The 19595-nt window shown below is 39.0% G+C and overlaps 1 protein-coding gene across 5 annotated transcripts in view; it reads right to left on the reverse strand.

Annotated features, from left to right (window-relative positions):
• MTA3 (metastasis associated 1 family member 3) overlaps nt 1–19595 on the reverse strand; it is a 213370-nt gene that overhangs the window by 139248 nt on the left and 54527 nt on the right. For all 5 annotated transcript variants that reach the window (XM_059188460.1, XM_059188456.1, XM_059188458.1 and 2 more), the window contains exon 3: nt 15095–15188. In XM_059188460.1, the coding sequence (XP_059044443.1) occupies nt 15095–15116 (22 nt within the window). In that variant the 5' untranslated portion in view covers nt 15117–15188. The remainder of the gene's footprint in view (nt 1–15094; nt 15189–19595) is intronic.

Consider the following 19595-nt stretch of genomic DNA (forward strand, 5'->3'; position numbering starts at 1 on the left):
ATTACAAAGTCACGCTTCCAGGGCGCCTGGGTGGCTCAGCTGATTAAGCACCTGCCTCTGGCTCAGGTCATGATCTCAAGGTTCTGGCATTAAGGCCCACATCTGGATCCTTGCTCAGTGGGGAGCCTGCTTCTCCCTCCCCCTCTCCCTGCTACTCCACTTGCCGTGCTATCTTTCTCTGTCAAATAAGTAAATAAAAATTCTTTTATAAATAAATAAATAGGGGCACCTGGGCGGCTCAGCGGGTTAAGCCACTGCCTTCAACTCAGGTCATGATCTCAGGGTCCTGGGATCAAGTCCTGCATCGGGCTCTCTGCTCAGCAAATAAATAAATAAAATCTTAAAAATAAATCAATAAAAAGAAAGAAAGAAAGAAAGGCCCATTTCCTTGAGTACTTGTCTATGATTAGTACCCAGTAAAGGAAATACTGAGTTTTAATTTTACTAGGTATTCAAAAATTCCTCCTTTAAATTCCAGGTCAAGACAATATCAATCTTAACTGAATATAAATATTTTTAACTTTTTTATTACTTGAAACTTTAACCTCTAATTTTGGGGAATTAGAGAAATATTAAGAATTTTTTTTTTTTTAGGGCACCTGGGTGACTCAAGTTAGTTAAGCGTTTGCCTTTAGCTCAGTCTGGGATCAAGCCATCAAAGCCCCACATCAGGTTCCCGGCTGAGTGGGAGAGTCTGTTTATCCTTCTCCCTCACCTTCTCCCTCCCTACTCATGCTTGCTTTTTCTCTCAAATAAATAAAATCTTTAAAAAAAAATTTTTTTTAATAAGCTCTATGCCCAATTTGAGGCCTGAACTCACAACTTTGAGATCAAGAATCACATGCTCTACTACCCACTAAGCCAGCAAGGCTCCAAGAATTTTTTTTTTATTTGTACATATCAGTAACCTCCACGTTCCCAGCATTATGGTGAACATTAGCACATATATTAAGTCAACAAGAAAGACACAGTTTCTGTTGTTCTGAGATACTGAGTTTAGTACAGTGGTTTTCAATGTATACTAACCTACAACCGAAGAAGTCCTTTGGAAATGGTGGGTCTATGAGGGTGAAGGGAGGAGGTACCACAATGGAAATAGTACTAGTATTTCATACATAAAAGAATGTTAAACACCAAACTCAACACCAAAAAAAACCCAAATAATCCATTTAAAAATGGGCAGAGGACTTGAATAAACATTTTTCCAGACATAGAGATGGCTAACAGACGCATGAAAACATCCTCAACATTAGTCATCATCAGGGGAAGACAAATCAAAACTACAATGAGGTATCACCTCACACCTGTCAGAATGGCTAGTATGAAAAAAAACAAGAAATGGTGAGCCTGGGTGGCTCAGTCATTAAGTGTCTGCCTCTGGCTCGAGTCATGATCCCAGGGTCCTGGGATTGAGCCCCGCTTCGGGTTCCCTGCTCAGCGCGAAGACTGCTTCTCCCTCTCGCTCTCCAACTAAACAGATGCTTGTGTTTCCTTTCTTACTATCTCTCTCTGTGTTAAATAAATAAATAAAATCTTAAAAAAAAAAAAAAAAAAAAAAGACAAGAAATAACAAGTGCTGGCAAGGATGTGGAAAAAAGGATGAGAAAGGGATCCACTATGGGAATGTAAATTGGTGCAGCCACTGTGGAAAACAGTATGGAGGTGTCTCAAAAAATTAAAAATAGAAATATGTATGATCCAATAATTCCCCTACTGGTCATTCACTACCCCCAAAAAAGAAAAACATTAAATTAAAGAGATACATGCACTCCCATGTTTACTGCAGCATTATGTACAATAGCCAAATTATAGAAACAGCCTAAGTGTCCACTGATCGATGAAAGGATAAAGATGCAGCGTGTGCACACACGCGCACACACACACACACACACATACACACAGAAATATTATACAGCCATAATAAAGAATAAAATCTTGCCATTTGTGACATGCGTGGACTAGAGGGCATTTTGCTAGGTGAAATGGCGAATGAAAAGACAAATACCCGGGATGCCTGGGTGGCTCAGTTGGTTAAGCAGCTGCCTTCGGCTCAGGTCATGATCCCAGCGTCCTGGGATCAAGTCCCACATCGGGCTCCTTGCTCCGCAGGGAGCCTGCTTCTCCCTCTGACTCTGCCTTCCACTCTGTCTGCCTGTGCTCGCTCTTGCTCGCTCTCTCTCTGACAAATAAATAAATAAAATCTTTAAAAAAAAAAAAAAAAGACAAATACCCTACGATTTCACTAATATGTTGAATCTAAAAACAAAATGAGTGAATAAACAAAAATCAAACTCATAAATACAGAGAACTAGTGGTTGCCAGTATGGGATGAGGAGCAAAACAGGTGAAGGGGATTAAGAGGTATAAACTTTCAGTTATAACATAAATAAGTCACAGGGCTGAAAAATACAGCATAGTCAATAATACTGAAGTAACATTGTATGGTGAGAGATGGTAACTACACTTATCATGATAATATTACATAATGTATAAAATAGTTGAATCACTGGGGTGCCTGGGTGACTCAGTCCTTAGGTGTCTACCTTCAGCTCGGTTCATGATCCTGGAGTTCTGGGATCAAGCCCCACACTGGGCTCCCTGCTCAGCAGGGAGTCTGCTTCTCCCTCTCCCTCTGCTGCTCCCCCTGATTGTGCTCAGCTCTCTCTCTCAAATAAATAAAATATATTTTTTAAAGATTTTATTTATTTGACAGACAGAGATCACAAGTAGGCAGAGAAACAGGCATAGAGAAAGGAGAAAAGAGGCTTCCCTCCGAGCAGAGAGCCCAGGCGGGGCTAGATCCCAGGATCCTAGGATCATGACCTGAGCCGAAGGCAGAGGCTTAACCCACTGAGCCACCCAGACACCCCTAAATAAAATATTTTTAAAAAATTAAAAGAATAGGGGCACCTGGGTGGCTCAGTGGATTAAAGCCTCTGCCTTCGGCTCGGGTCATGATCCCAGGGTCTTGGGATCAAGCCCCACGTCGGGCTCTCTGCTCAGTGGGGAGCCTGCTTCCTCCTCTCTCTCTCTGCCTGCCTCTCTGCCTACTTGTAATCTCTGCCTGTCAAATAAATAAATAAAATCTTAAAAAAAAAAAAAAAAAAAAAATTAAAAGAATAGTCAAATTACAATGTTGTACATCTGAAACTAATTTAAAAAAAAAAAGAATGTTAGACAACATATAGATATACAATATATAGCAAAACTCAGTCCAGTACAAGAGAAATTTGATTCTCGTGATTTTCAATGTCCCTCTGAACATTTATATAGGTGAAAAACATGACTCTGTTACTGGAAACTACACTTAGTTCCATTTTATGTAGGAGAACAGAAATACTTTGGATATGGTTTTAATACAACTGACTTTTTCCAGGAATGCAACTGTCACATAAAAAGAGAAAAGACTATTTTGTTTTGTTCAGAACTTACCAAGAGCACCATTCTGAAAAGTCTCAACAAATAATAGCGTTCCTAATGCAACATTTCAGTCAAATCTGTAACTGCTACACTGCCAGCAATTTCATGTGTACACACATTTTTTTTTTAAGGTTTTATTTATTCATTTATTTGAAAGAGAGTGAGCAAGCATGAAGGGGGGAGAGGCAGAGGGAGAAAAAGTCTCCCCGCTGAGAAGGGAACCGATGTGGAGCTCCATCCAAGGACCCTGAGATCATGACCTCAGACACAGGCAGACACTTAACCAACAGCCCCACACAGACATTTCACAACTTCATTATGTCTTCCACTATAGTCCTGCCCCAATATTTACACATATTGAAATACAGTACATATATTATATTATACATTGTATTATAAATTGTTTTCTATTTCAATTAGAACATAATATTGAGCTTGAGTTTTATTTATTTATTTTTTTTAAGATTTTATTTATTTTTTTGACAGAGAGAGATCACAAGCAGGCAGAGAGGCAGACAGAGAGAGAGGGGGAAGCAGGCTCCCTGCTGTGCAGAGAGCCCGATGTGGGGCTTGATCCCATGATCCCTGGGATCATGACCCGAGCCGAAAGCAGAGGCCTTAACCCACTGAGCCACCCAGGCGCCCCTTGCGTTTTATTTTTTACATAAGTTACACTATCGATCAATTTCACTTCAGAATAATAAAGTGGCATTTTTCCTGACTTGTTCTTACTGTAGCCAAAAATTAAGTATGAGGAAAATTTTCAGCGTAAGGCATCACTGCAAGATCATTTAGTCAATCTGTCAAAAGAAAATAAGGTTCAGGAGCGCCTGGCTGGCTCAGTCGGTTAACCGTCTGCCTTCAGCTCAGGCTGTGATCACAGAATCCTGGGATCGAACCCCACGTCAGGCTCCCTGCTTGGTGAGGAGTCTGCTTCTCCCTTTGACCCTCCCTTCTCTAGTATTCTCTCTTTCTCACGCTCTCGACCAAATAAATAAATAAAATCTTGGAAAAAAAAAAAAAGCTTTAAAAAAAAGAAAATGAAGTCTATTTAAAGAAAACAAAGATTTCATTAAATACTTTCAGTAGGCAGTAATGAGCTTTAATATTGATCTTAAAATGTCATTAAAATTACACAAAAACAGAAAATCTATTATGATCCTGTTCCAGTTAACTACTGCTGAGTTAGGAATCACTCCAAAACTTAATGGCACAAACAACAACCATTATATTTTCTTCACAGGTTCAGTGAGTAAAGAATTCAGACACAGCACAGCAATCTTGCCTTTGTTTCACAATGAACTCAAATGGCTAAGACTGGACCAGCTGGTGGTTCCTTCAGCACCTAGGCCCTCAGCTAGGGCTGTGAACCAGGGCACCTATCCAGGCCCTCTCCATGGGGCTTGGCCTTCTCGTAGCAGAGTGGCTGAGTTCCCAGCAGGAACATCCTGAGAGCAAACATTCCCAGAGAGGCAGGCAGTAGCTGCATGGCCTTTCATGACCTAGTCTTGGGAGTCACACTGCATTATTTCCACTATACTGTACTGGTCCCCAAAACATGGACCCCATCTAGCAATGGAAGGAATGTCAAAGAATTTGGGGGCCATATTTTAAAACCACCAGGGCTTGTTTTCAGCCAACCAAGATCCTGAAACAAAGTAACTGGTAGCCTGACTGTTCTTCAGATTTGTTCCCCTGCTAAATTAAAGCTACAAATATTTGTATACGCAAATATAATGGACAAGACACATGAAGACTCGGAAGATAATCAAGACCGGGCCCCCAACATTAAGGAACCTAACCGTGAGCACTCAGAATATGCAAACTGTGTGCTAAGTCCAGGAAAGCAAGCTGGAGAGGGCAGAGCAGATGTATTTAAAAAAAAAAAAAAATCAATTTCCGTACTTTAAAGTAACAATTGTGATTACTGGTTACAAATCTTATAAAAAGAGGTGCTAAGGGGCACCTGGGTGGCTCAGTCAGTTGATTATCCAACAAGTCATTTCAGCTTAGGTTGCGATCTTTGAGCCGTGGGATCGAGCCCCAATTTGGGCTCCATGCTTAGAGGGGAATCTGCTCCAGATGCTCTCTCCCTGTCCTTCTGCCCATCCCTGCCATACTCTCTCTCCAAATTAAATAAATAAATCTTTAAAAATAAATAAATGAAAGGAGCACCTGGGTGGATCAATTGCTTAAGTCTCTGCCTTCAGCTCAGGTCATAATCTCAGGGTCCTGGGATCAAGCAGGGAGCCTGCTTCTGTCCCTCCTCCTTCTCCTCTGCCCCTCCCCACCCCATGTTCTCTATCTCCCTCATATAAATAAAATCTTTTAAATAAAAGAAAAAATATATAAATAAATAAAGGTACCGATTATTTTATAAAATCCCATTTAAGTCCAAAAATCCTATAAAATACAATAAACATCCTATATCTTTTTAATAATTATAAATATACTATCTGAACTTAAAAAAATAAAGTTCCCAATAATGCCCTTTGACACCAAGACATTTTATAAGAACACAATGACTCAGACCAGGATGTGATAAAAACTGGGTATAGAGGTCACTTCACCTTTTACCACATCCTCAACTGTCTTATTTAAAATTTTAAGATCAAGGACGCCTGGCTGGCTCTGCCGGAAGAGCATGCGACTCTTGGTGTCAGGGTGGGGAGTCCAAGGTCCACACTGGGTGTAGACATTACTAAAAAATAATTAGTTAATTAAGAATGTCAACACTACTTTCTGATTCTAGTCAAAATAATAATACAAAAATGCCAGAACCATCAATAACTTGGTAAACAATATGAATAGGACTTAAGGTAGGCAGGATCAGTCTCTCAGTTCTCTCCAAGAGCTAATTCTGGTTTTATAATTCTTAGAAGGAATAAATAAATCTCCCCATTTTCCTTCCCTTTCTTTTTCTTTTTCCTTATTTTTTTTAAAGATATTATTTATTTGACAGAGATACAGCAAGAGAGGGAATACAAGCAGCGGGAGCAGGAGAGGGAAAAGCAGGGAACCCAATGCAAGGCTCGATCTTGAGACCCTGGAATCATGACCTGAGCTGACGCCTAAAAACTGAGCCACCTAGGTGCCCTCTTCCTTCCTTTTCTTCTTCACAAAGCCCTAAGTGTGTGCGTGTTGTAGTGGAAACACACAGGCAAAAAGAATGAACATTCATCAGAAAATGACTATCCTCATTCATCTCATTTTCCCTACATCTCAACTTCATCCCCCAGTAAGTGACACAACAGGTGCGAAGTTAGGAAGAAAATTCTAATGAAAGAAGAGAGCTGTTAAGTATAGTAAACACTTTACTTTTTGCCTGACAGGTTAAATACAGCAGCAGGTGACTCAAAATTTAATTTTCTAAAGCTTTACAATTTTTACTTAAAAATATAAAATCTTAGGGACGCCTGGGTGGCTCAGTTAGTTAAGCAGCTGCCTTCAGCTCAGGTCATGATCCCAGCGTCCTGGGATCGAGTCCCACGTCCGGCTCCTTGCTCAGCGGGGAGCCTGCTTCTCCCTCTGCCTCTGCCTGCCATTCTGTCTGCCTGTGCTCACTCTCTCCCCTTCTCTCTCTCTGATAAATAAATAAAATCTTAAAAAAAAAAAAAATATATATATATATATATATAAAATCTTAAAAGAGAAAAAAAAGAAGGGAGGGCATCTAGTTGGCTCAGTCCAGAAACGATGCAACTCTTGATCTCAGGGTTGTAAGCTTGAGCCCCACACCGGGTATAAAGACTACTGAAAAATACTTTTTTTTTTTTTTTTTTTTTGAGAGACGGTGCTAGTGGGGAAGGGGGAGGGGGACAGAATCTTAAACAGTCTCCACACTCAGTATGGAGCCCCACATAGGCTTTTGATCACATGACCCTGAGATCATGACCTGAGCTGAAATCAAGAGTTGGATACTTAACTGACTGAGCCACCCAAGTGCCCCTCAAAAACAAGATCTTGGAGCACCTGAGTGGCTCAGTCAGTTAGTGTCTGCCTTCGGCTCAGGTCACAATCCCAGGGACCTGGGATCAAGACCTGCATTGGGCTTCCTGCTCAGCAGGGAGTCTGTCTGGTTCTCCCTCACACTCTCCCCCTCTGTGTATGCTCTCTCTCTCTCAAATAAATCAATAAATCTTCTGCAAAAAACTTTTTTAAAATAAATAAATAAAAAATAAAGCTTTACATTTTAGGAATCACAATATAAAAGTATACAACATGTCAGAAAACATGAGAAGAAGACCATAAAGAGTACTGATGAAATTTACTTCTGAAAACCCTATCACTCCTGAGAACCATGCCCATTTGATTCCAGGACCCTGGGATCACGACCTGAGCCGAAGGCAGACGCCTAACAACTGAGCCACCCAGGCATCCCCAATATTCCATTTCTAATAGATTAAGAGAATTGATATGGCTTTTTTTTAAAGATTTTATTTATTTATTTGACAGAGAGACAGATCACAAGTAGGCAGAGAGGCAGGCAGAGAGAGAAGGAAGCAGGCTCCCCGCTGAGCATAGAGTCCAATTCGGGACTTGATCCCAGGACCCTGGGATCATGACTGGAGCAGAAGGCAGAGGCTTTAACCCACTGAACCACCCAGGTGCCCCTCGACATTGCTTTTAAAAACAAAGTATATACTCTGGCTTTTCATGAAATTACCTTAAAGTCAGATTTCTTTTAATTCTTAGAAAAGACAACAGAAGAGGTGCCTGGGTGGCTCATTCAGTTAAGTATCCGCCTTCTGCTCAGGTCATGAGCCCAGGGTCCTGCTCTTCGGGGAGTCTACTTTCTCCCTCTACCCCTCCTACACCCAGCCCACCCCCACTCTGCTTGCTCACTCTCTCTCTCAAATATATACATATATAATATATAATAATATAATATGATTAATAATATAATATTTTTTATATATACACATATATGTATATATACATAATAACACCATGAAATATCCAATCTGTTAAAAGTACATAGCAATCTAGGCATTGCACTCCTCATCTCAAAATAAAGTCTCTCCCCCTGTGGTCAGACTGTGGTCTCCAAGACCATTTCCCAGTAAAAGGAGCCAGGACTCCACAGAGATGAAGTGTGAGGCAAGAAGTGTAAAAGATGAACCTGGAACATCTTGTCATATCAGAAAAGCAAGTAAGATAATAAAGACTAGGGGCACCTGGGTGGTTCAGTGGGTTATGCCTTCAGCTCAGGTCATGATCTCAGGGTCCTGGGATCGAGTCCCACATCGGAGTCTCTGCTCAGCAGGGAGCCTGCTTCTCCCTCTCTCTCTCTGCCTGCCTCTTTACTTGTGATCTCTGTCTCTGTCAAATAAATATGTAAAATCTTAAAAAAAAAAAAAGATAATAAAGACTACTAAGATCATTTCAAAATGACTCAAGAACCAACCTAAATGGGCCCTCTGGCCAAAGGAGTACTACCTTTGAGGATCAGTAAAGATAATAACTGAAGGGCGCCTAGGTGGCTCAGTCTGTTAAGCATCCACCTTCAGCTCAGGTCGTGATCCTGGGGAGGGGCTCCCTGATCAGTGGGGAATCTGCTTCTCCCTCTCCTTCTGCCTCTCACCCTGCCTGTGGTCTCTCTCACACATGCACTTTCTCTTTCTCTCACACATGCACTTTCTCTTTCTCTCTCTCTCTCTCACTAATAAATAAATAAAATCTTTTTTAAAAGGATAATAATTGATGTATGTCCAAATCCTTGAGCTCATGATGAAACTGGTGACCTCTGGAGCATGCCAGGAACCATCTCGTTATTTTTAAAACTATTAATAACTAAAAAAAAAGGAAAAAGCACATCCAACCCTTTAAATGTAACCTGCCTGAACCTGAAGATTAACCTGATACATTAACCTGAAGATCAACCTGATAGATGTAAGGAATATTCACTTCACAGAAATAGTCTACCCAGTAAATGAGGGGATGATAGAATTAAAAGCACAATTTTCACAAGTTTAACAAAATAATCAAGGCAATCATCAATCAAAAATGATAACATTACAAAAAGATAATTTTAAAATTATGTTTTTATGAGCACCTGGCTGACTGAGTCAGTAGAGCATGTGACTCTTGATCTCAGGGTTCTAAGTTCAATCCCCACATTGGGTGCAGAGATTACTAAAAAATAAAATCTTTAAGATGAAAATTCTGTTTTTACTCTTTGCTATTAAAGACATTAGTAGGAAATTTTGCAAAATCTGAATAAATCTAGATTGGTATACCATCATCCTTGGTTAGATAAGAAACTCTCCTTTTTTAAAAAAAAAGATATACACGGAAGTATCTGTGTATATATCAGGAATTATGGGAAATAAGTCTTGAACTTACTTTGAAATGGCTCAAAACAGAATAAATACTTACTAGAGCAAATAGAGTAAATATAATGGAGCAAACAGAGTAAAATGTGAATATTTTGGATGAAGAGCATATGAGATTTCTCGGTAATGTTGTTAGCAATTTTTCTGTAAATCTAAAAATTATTTTGAAGTACAATGTTAAGGGAAAAAAGATAGAAACAGGCAACAATACATTATGGATCTCATAAAAGAAGTACACAGCACTACCTCAAGAAGTAATCTTGAACCCACTATCTCACCTCTCCCCCCAAAAAACCCTATGACTTTAGATCATCTAGAATCTGAACCTAACTATCCATCTACAGAAAAAAACATGGTAAAGAATACAACAGAGATGAAAGAACAACTCCAGACCAAAGGAAACTACAGAATGAATAACCAGTTATCTTCAAATATTGAGGGACAGAGACAAGGAATATCAATCAATATCCACACAAAAATCTGTACATGAATGTTCACAATAGTCTGTTATTCAAGATAACTAGAAAGTGAAACAACCTAAATTGTCCATCTATTGAAGAATAAACAAAATGTTTATCCATCCAATGGAATATCATTCAGCTGTAAAAACTAATGAAGGAATTCAGGCAATAACATGGAAAAAACTTGAAAACATTATGCTAAATTTTTAAAATACAGACACAAATTATTTTTATTAGGGGTACCTGGCTGGTTCCACTGGCAGAGCATGCGACTCTGGATCTCCTGAGTTCAAGCCCCAGGAAGGGCACAGAACTTACTTAAAAAAACAACAACAACAAAAACCCACATGCACATATTATATGATTCCTTGATATGAAATGTCCAGAAGAGACAATCTATAGGGACAGAAAGTGTACTGGTGGCTTCCAGAGGCTGAGAGGAAGGGGAAATGAGAAGTAACTGGTTTCCTTTTGCAGTGGAGAAAACATTTTGAAATTAGATAGTGGTAATACTTACAGAGGTTTGTAGGTATACTAAAAACCACACAATTGTGCACTTCAAAAGAATGAATTTCCTGCTATGTGAATGATGTATCAATTAAAAAAATGAACGGACAAGGAAAAAAACACTGAAGAGTACTATCAATCAATCATAACCTATTAATCTTATTTGGATCTTGATTTAAACAACTATAAAAAAGAAAAAATTATAAAAGAAAAAACATGAAAACTAAGTAGATACTTGATAATACTGTTTACAGAATCCTAAATAATCAAAGAAAACTGAGTAAGTAAAAGATTGACCACATAGTTGCCAAGTATCCCCCCCAAAAAAACTTACTAAATACAAAGGGACACCACCTTGACCAAGTCATCAAACCTAACATAACCAGTATTAAGACAAACCAATTATGTGCTTCTTAATACAATACACTGAGAGGGACACAACATGACCTTCGTGGCATCCCTAAAAAAAAAAAAAAAAAATAGCCTGCAAGAAAGAACATAACATAACCTGAATCTAATCATGAGGAAACATGAGATGAACACAAATTGAGCATTATTCTACACAAAATAACTGGCTGTTTTCTTCAAAACTATTAAGGTCAGGGCGCCTGGGTAGCTCAGTGGGTTAAGCCGCTGCCTTCGGCTCAGGTCATGATCTCAGAGTGCTGGGATCGAGTCCCGCATCGGGCTCTCTGCTCAGCAGGGAGCCTGCTTCCCTCTCTCTCTCTCCGCCTGCCTCTCTGTCTACTTGTGATTTCTCTCTGTCAAATAAATAAATAAAATCTTTAAAAAAAAAAAAAATCTATTAAGGTCAGAAAACACAAAGACACAAACTGGTTCCATAACAAGAAGTGACAATAAAGTACAATGAGTCTGGATTTTACTGTAAACTAAGAAAAAATATACATAGCTATAAAGAGCACCACTGGTACATGAAATCTGATTAAGGACTATGAATAACGGAGGGTTTATTTTTTTAAGATTTTATTTATTTATTTGACAGACAGAGATCACAAGTAGGCACAGAGGCAGGCAGAGAGAGAGAGGGGGAAGCCCCACTGAGCAGACAGCCCTATGTGGGGCTCGATCCCAGGATCCCGAGATCATGACCTGAGCAGAAGGCAGAGGCTTTAACCCTCTCAGCCACCCAGACATTCCTGTTTCTTGTTTTAAAATATTTTATTTATTTATTTATTTGACAGAGAGAGAGACACAGTGAGAGAGGGAACACAAGCAGGAGAAGCGGGAGAGAAATAAGCAGGCTTCCTGTCAAGCAGGGAGCCCAGATGCAGGGCTCGATCCCAGAACCCTGGGATCATGACTGGAGCTGAAGGCAGACACTTAAGGACTGAGCCACTGAGGTGCCCCTGAAAAATGGTTTTGTGTGAATATTACGTTTCCTGACTTGTTTACTCTACTGTGATTACGTAAAACAATTTCCTTGCATTTGGAAAAGCTAACTGAAGTCTCCAACTCACTCTCAAACAACTCAATTTATACATATAAAAAGAATGATAAAGTCAATAGGACAAATGTTAATTGCTGAATCTGGATAGAGTATGCGGGAGTTTCCTGTATATTCTTGGCACTCTGAATGACGCCATATCTTTTAGAAATACATACTACAATATTAACAGATGAAATGGTTAAGACAGCGCTGATGAGCTTCAAAATAGGGGGTGTCAAGGGGTACAGATGAGTTAATTGATCATTTGTTGATAACTATTAAAAAAAAGTAATGGAAACATCAGGGGGATTGTACTATTCTCTGTACTTCTGAATGTTTGGAATTTTCTGTAATAAAAAGGTTTAAAGAAGTCCACAATGGAAAGGTTTTTAAACAGAGAAACTGAGGCTCAGGAAAATTAAGTGGCAACCACACCCAGGAGTTCAGCTTTGAAATCTTTCCAATGTACGACTCTCTCTCCAATAATCCTCCTTTAAAACCTTCTTATATAGTAAGAACTATCCAGGCGGTTTTATTCTCCCCACCTGAAATTCTGGTCAATACCAAACAGAAATACAGTAAGATACTTCCGACACCACCTTTGAGAGTAAACTCAGTAAATGATGGAAGAAACTGACAAATGCAGACAGAGGTAATCCACCCAAAGAAGAGATCTACAAATTGCTGAGAAGGTGGAAAACCAACTGATGTTTAGTAAGCACCTATTTATGTCCTTAGATCATTTAATCCTCACATCAATGCTGGCACAATTTTTTCTAATTTTGGTAAAATATATATATAACACAAATGAGGTGATTCTTTTTCAATCTCATTTTACACATGAGGAGAATGGAAATAAGAAATTAAGAATTTTCCCAAGACAAAGCAGCAAACTAGCAAAGCAGAATCTGAACCCAGGACTTTCTCTAAACTACATGCTTGCCATTATACTATTTGATTGACTCTTAAATCTCTTAAATTTAGTTTCTAAGAGTCAATACCAAGAGCCTAAACAATTCTGGTTTTCTACATCTACAAGCTTCCATGAACAGTCAGCAGACTCCCTAACAATCTTTATACTACCCTACCTTTGCTGCAGCAACTTTAGAAGCTACATTAAAAGCTAAATTAAATCCAGAAGTATATGAGTATTAATGAGACATTTTATTTTTCTTAAGCTTATGTTGTAAATGGTAAATAAAATCCAAATAATTTTGCAAAGCCACTATTACAACACACTGAATTCATAAACTTTAGCTATAGCCAAAATAACTGATTAGTATATCATTTGAAAAAGGAATATTTTGGTCTCACACAGGATAGACAGATATAAATGCCCTAAATCTTTCAATATATAAATTATAAATATTATGGAACTCATATCATTCTAAAGAAAAAAATAGAAAGAAATTTTGAAACACTAAGAACTACATGGGCGCCTGTGTGGCTTAGTGGTTAAGTGTCTGACTCCTGATTTCAGCTGAGGTCATGGTCTTAGGGTTCTGGAACTGAGCTCCACACTCAGCTCGGAGTCAGCTTGGAATTCTCTCTCCCTCCCTCTGCCCCGCCCCCACACTTTCTCTCTCTCTCAAATAAATAAAAAAATAAAATCTTTAAAAAAAAGAAAACACTATGAACTACAGCAGGAAATATAGTAGGAATTTAACATATGAAACAACCAATCTGCCTGATCAAACCAGTGATCCAGTGGAGAAGTGATTATCAAACAGACACAGAACAAACCTGTGCACATGATAGCCTCCCTTACCAAAACCTTCAAAAGCTTCAGGATCTACAAGACCAGAGCATTACAAATCAGTGTCAAACTGAAAAAGACACATACATATGGTCCTAGTCTCATATATTTTGTAGCATGAAAATGGCTTCAAAATAAAGTACTCATATTCCACATATTTCTTCTTTCTTAAAATTTAAATCACTTTTTTTTTTTCTTTATGATTCAGTTTGTCATTTTAAAACTCAAAGGGGTAGAGCACCTGCTGGCTCAGTCAGCAGAGTATGTGACTCTTGATCTCGGGATTGTGAGTTCAAGCCCCATGTTGGGTACAGAGAGTTTTTTCTTTTTAAGATTTTATTTATTTATTTGACAGACAGAGATCACAAGTAGGCAGAGAAGCAGGCGGGGGTGGGGGGGGAGCAGGCTTCCCACCGAGCAGAGAGCCCAACATAGGGCTTGATCCCAGGACCCTGAGATCATGACATGAGCAGAGGCTTAACCCACTGAACCACCCAGGTGCCCCGGGTGCAGAGATTTCTTAAAAATAAAATCTTTTAAGAGATAAGTAAAATGAAAAACAAATTTTAAAATTAAAAAATGACAAAAGGAGCTAAAATATGTCAAAGCTATTGAATCGGGGGAAAACATAAAGGTTAATGGACAAACAAGGGCTCAGAGTTGCTATCTATAGGAATTCACCATATCTAAATATCACTTTGCACTTCTTTTTCTGGCAAACCTTTTTCTCATACATACCTAATTCTATATACATAAAATAAATAATTAGAACTTTTTAAAATGTAACTATTAACCAGTTGCTTTAGAAGGGGAAAAATGTCCTCCAAAATACCAATAAAGTACAAATGTCCTCATATTTAAATCTTTTCAAAACCACCACTGAAAACTGCAGATGGCAAAACACTACCCTGATTGTCTGCGGAAGCCTACTTGCAAAGAGTTCTATTTCAATGTATTGACTAATATACATGTGATGCAACCTAAGAAAATACATACTAAAAACTGAGCACCACCCAAAAAATTACTCCCATCTAAACTAAGAGGAAGACAAATGGGAAAGCAAAAGGCTACATGTGATACAAGAAGTATTTTTTTCCTATCATAGAAAACAAAAACCTTAAAACATTTTTTAATTTTCCAAAAAAAATTAAAAAGACAATTAACTTACTAGCATGCTTGTCTGCAAGCATTATAAGCGTGTTCGAAATATCTCGTCGTCTATAAAAGCACACTACTTTTGCTTCCACGTTGCCAGTTGCAGTCTAAGAAATAAGAAAAATAAAAGTTATGTGTACTGAATAGTAGACTCAAACAGTTTCTAAAACAAAACTAAATACAACACAATTATAAGAACTCTCATTTATAGTGTGCCAACCCCAACTGCGGGATAATCAGAGAGCTAAAAAATTTAAATGAGGATAAGCAGCATTTGCAAAGGTTCCAAGTGAAACCGAAATGTCAAACATACAATAACTTACTGGCATTAATTAAACTAAAGTGATCAGATCGCTTTAATGAACCAGAGAATGAAATCTGATTAGCCTTGAGAAACTAGTACCCCAAATTTTAAAAGCCACAATGTAACTTATTCAAGACAGTTTAACATATTTCCTCCAAACCCTCTCCCAGAAGCATAGGCTAAGAGTAAAATCACGCAGCCCTCCTAAACATGATGGGGAAGCTCTGTGAATGCAGGGAGCCATCACTCAGAATGGAACAGACGACTCAGAAAAGCATTCTCCAGCCCAGGTACCTCTATGAATCCGTAATAGTTAATATTCTCAGTTTCTTTATCTTCACATGTGAAAGTATTAAAAACTTTGAGTTATGAACACTGAAGCTCTTATTTATTTTCGACTACCATCTAGAATAGAACCAATATTCAGTTAGGTTGTAATTTTCTGCAGCTGGGGCCCAGGCTCCTACTCTCCTATTCCTTATGAATTCTGAGAACTTTCAAGGTCAATCATTCATTACGAAGTTCCTTGTAGAAACACACAGATTACAGTCAAATTCCAGTTTTCCAAAAAATTTGAGAACAAATTTTCAGAATTTCTCTGGACTTACGGATATATTCAGACATAAAGAAATAAGAATATACATATGCTGCAGTAAATGTGTCGATTTTATGAAGTTCAGTAGCAGTATTTTATTTTATTTATTTATTTTTTTTTTTAAGATTTTATTTATTTATTTGACAGAGAGAGATCACAAGTAGGCAGAGAGGCAGGCAGAGAGAGAGGAGGAAGCAGGCTCCCTGCCGAGCAGAGAGCCCGATATGGGACTCGATCCCGGGATGCGAGATCATGACCTGAGCCGAAGGCAGCGGCTTAACCCACTGAGCCACCCAGGTGCCCAGTAGCAGTATTTTAGAATGAGAAATAGTCATGGAGAAATATTGTCCCTTTGAATTGAAATCATATTAAATCCTAACCAAAGTGCTTCTATATTTCACAATATTGTGATCAAATACATCCTCCAGAAGTAATGATCCAGCAATCTAATAAATGAACAGGCCAGTATTTCTTGTAAATAAAATCTATCAAATGACTATGATTACAAGCTCTTTATCAGTTCTGTTTTAAGACAAAAGCATGTTCAAAACACAAAGCAAGCATTTAAAGGCATATTTTTTCCTACCTCTCTAGTGAGTTCCTCCACTAGGAATACTCTACAAAACTAATTAAATTCTTATTTAAACCTGCTTGAGGTAGAGGGGCATAGTTCAAAATAAACATTCTCTTCTAAACGATGCACACGCTTAGCTATTAGGTATTTTATAACTACAGTATTCCTCTTTCCCTCTACAAATACACAAACACACACACATCCTTTCAAGCATGCCTCAAAAGTTAAGCTACTCAAACTGTGGTCCAAGGCCCAGTCTACAACTCCTGCTGCATAATGAAATGAGAACAGAGACTGAGAATGTGTGTTAGAGCATTTGGTAAAATTTAACCTACTGAACCTAATAATGAAAAATGAAGACTTGTTGGGTGCCTGGGTGGCTCACTGGGTTAAGCCTCTGCCTACTTGTGTTCTCTCTGTCAAATAAATGGATAAAATCTTTAAGAAAGAAAAAGACTTGTTAACTTCATTTTTCTATTTTTTTTTTATTTTATTTTATAAAAGCAGTTTGAGATAGTGAACCGTCTTAAAAATCTTTCAGCACAAATAGTTAGCCATGTACCGCTCTAAAGACCTAGGTTAGGAGCTCCTGGCTGGCTCAGTTGGTAGAGCATGCGACTCTTGATCTCAGAGTTGTGAGTTTAAGCCCCACACTGGATGGAGAGATTACTTAAAACCTTAAAAGGGGTGCCTGGGTGGCTCAGTGGGTTAAAGCCTCTGCCTTCGGCTCAGGTCATGGTTCCAGGGTCCTGGGATCGAGCCCCACATCAGGCTCTCTGCTCAGTAGGGAGCCTGGTACCCCCTCTCTCTGCCTGCCTCTCTGCCTACTTGTGATTTCTGTCAAATAAATAAATAAAATCTTAAAATTTAAAAAAAGGTTAAAATTTTTTTTTAAAAGGCGGGGGTGCCTGAGTGGGGCAGTCAGTCAGTTAAGCGGTTGGTTGGAGATGGAGCCCTCGTGTCCAGCTCCACATTCAGCAGGGGATCTGCTGGAGATTCTCTTTTCCTCTCCCTTTGCCCCTCCCCACCATTCATGGGGCATGGGAGCTCTCTCTCTCTCTCTCAAGTAAATAAATAAATCCTTAAAAAAAATAAAAAAGATGAAGCCACAACAACAGCAATTTCTTTGCCGTGTTCTTTTCTCCATTTAGGTTGCAGCCTCTTAAATCCCTATTCTGTCAAGCACATTTACTAAAATATCCTCTATCGATAAGGGGATTTTCTTAAGCTCTAAAATCATTTATTTTTTTTTTAAAGATTTTATTTATTTATTGGACAGAGAGAGAGAGCACAAGTAGGCAGAGAGGCAGGCAGAGAGAGAGGAGGAAGCAGGCTCCCTGCTGAGCAGAGAGCCAGATGCGGAGCTCAATCTCAAGACCCTGGATCATGACCTGAGCCAAAGGCAGAGACTTTAATCCACTGCGCCACCCAGGCACCCCTAAAATCATTTTAGTCAACCTTTCACTCATGTCTGTTTCTATCCCAACTTAGGAAACACTATTAAAAGAAAAACAAAACAAAAAAACCCACTACACATACACTTTACATTTCGGAAAGTGCGTGGTTTGCCTAAAGTAAAGAACAAGGGAAAAGTGACTTTCCTTTCCCGATTTCTGTCCTTATCCCCAAGAGATCCCAAGTGGTAGGAGATGTCTTACCTTGGGTTTCATGAGGGAATCTCCTGAATCTATGTGCAAATTCCTATATATGCAAATGCAGATGGAGGTAGAGGGTATCATCAAACACTCAAAGAAATTAGTGACTCCTCTCTCCCAACCAAAATGACAGAAGGCACGAAACGGTAAAATGAATCTCAGAACAAGTCACATGGCCAATAAAATGTACAGACTATGAAGGTACACACAAGTTTTACAAAATACGCATCAAAAACAGAACAAAAATAGCAAGTAACATGCTAATTTTTTCATGAGCTTAACTTCTAAAACTTTCTGAAACTATACTGTTACTATGAGCCCAAAGCTTTCTCTCACATGCACGCAGACACAATCTTTACAAGAACACCCAACCTAAACAGTAACTAAATAAAATTAACCAAAAGTTGTTTTCATAATTTTAATCTTTTTTTTTTTTTTAAAGATTTTTTATTTATTTATTTGACAGAGAGAAATCACAAGTAGATGGAGAGGCAGGCAGAGAGAGAGAGAGGGAAGCAGGCTCCCTGCTGAGCAGAGAGCCCGACGCGGGACTCGATCCCAGGACCCCGAGATCATGACCCGAGCCGAAGGCAGCGGCTTAACCCACTGAGCCACCCAGGCGCCCCTAATTTTAATCTTATATTCGCCCTCCAAAAGATCACCTTCATAATATCTGAGTACAAATTAGGAGAGAGGAAAAAAGGAAATACAAGATAATCAATGTTGAACTGTGCTCATCAACTGATATTTACTTTTGCACCTAAAAGTTTCCAAAACTTTTAGGGAGATAAACTGAGACTAAAAATCTATTACTGGGGACATCTGGCTGACTCAGTTGGTGAAGTGTGCAACTCTTGATCTCGAGGTTGTGCATCTGAGCCCCGTGTTGGGTGTAGAGATTACTTAAAAATAGTATCTTTTTAAAAAAGTTATTACTGTAATTTTTAAAAATGAAATATTGTAGTCCAGCTTTCAAACTGAACAAGTAACATTGCAAATAGGATTTTTTGCTACAGAATCCAGGGGCACCTGGGTGGCTCAGAGGGTTAAGCCTCTGCCTTCGGCTCAGGTCATGATCTCAGGGTCCTGGGATCAAGCCCCGCATCGGGCTCTCTGCTCAGCAGGGAGCCTGCTTACCTTTCTCTCTCTGCCTGCTTCTCTACCTACTTGTGATCTCTGTCTATCAAATACGTAAATAAAATCTTAAACAACAACAACAACCAGAATCCATTCTGTAAAAGGGAATTTTGGGGCCACCTTGGTGGCCCAGTTGGTTGAGCATCTGCCTTTAGCTCAGGTCATGATCCCAGGCTCCTGGGATGGAGCCATTGAGCCCTGATCTCCAAGTCGTTAGGCTCCCTGCTCAGTGGGGAACCTGCTTCTACT

This window comes from Mustela lutreola, chromosome 9, assembly GCF_030435805.1.
Source record: "Mustela lutreola isolate mMusLut2 chromosome 9, mMusLut2.pri, whole genome shotgun sequence".
Lineage (NCBI taxonomy): Eukaryota > Metazoa > Chordata > Mammalia > Carnivora > Mustelidae > Mustela > Mustela lutreola.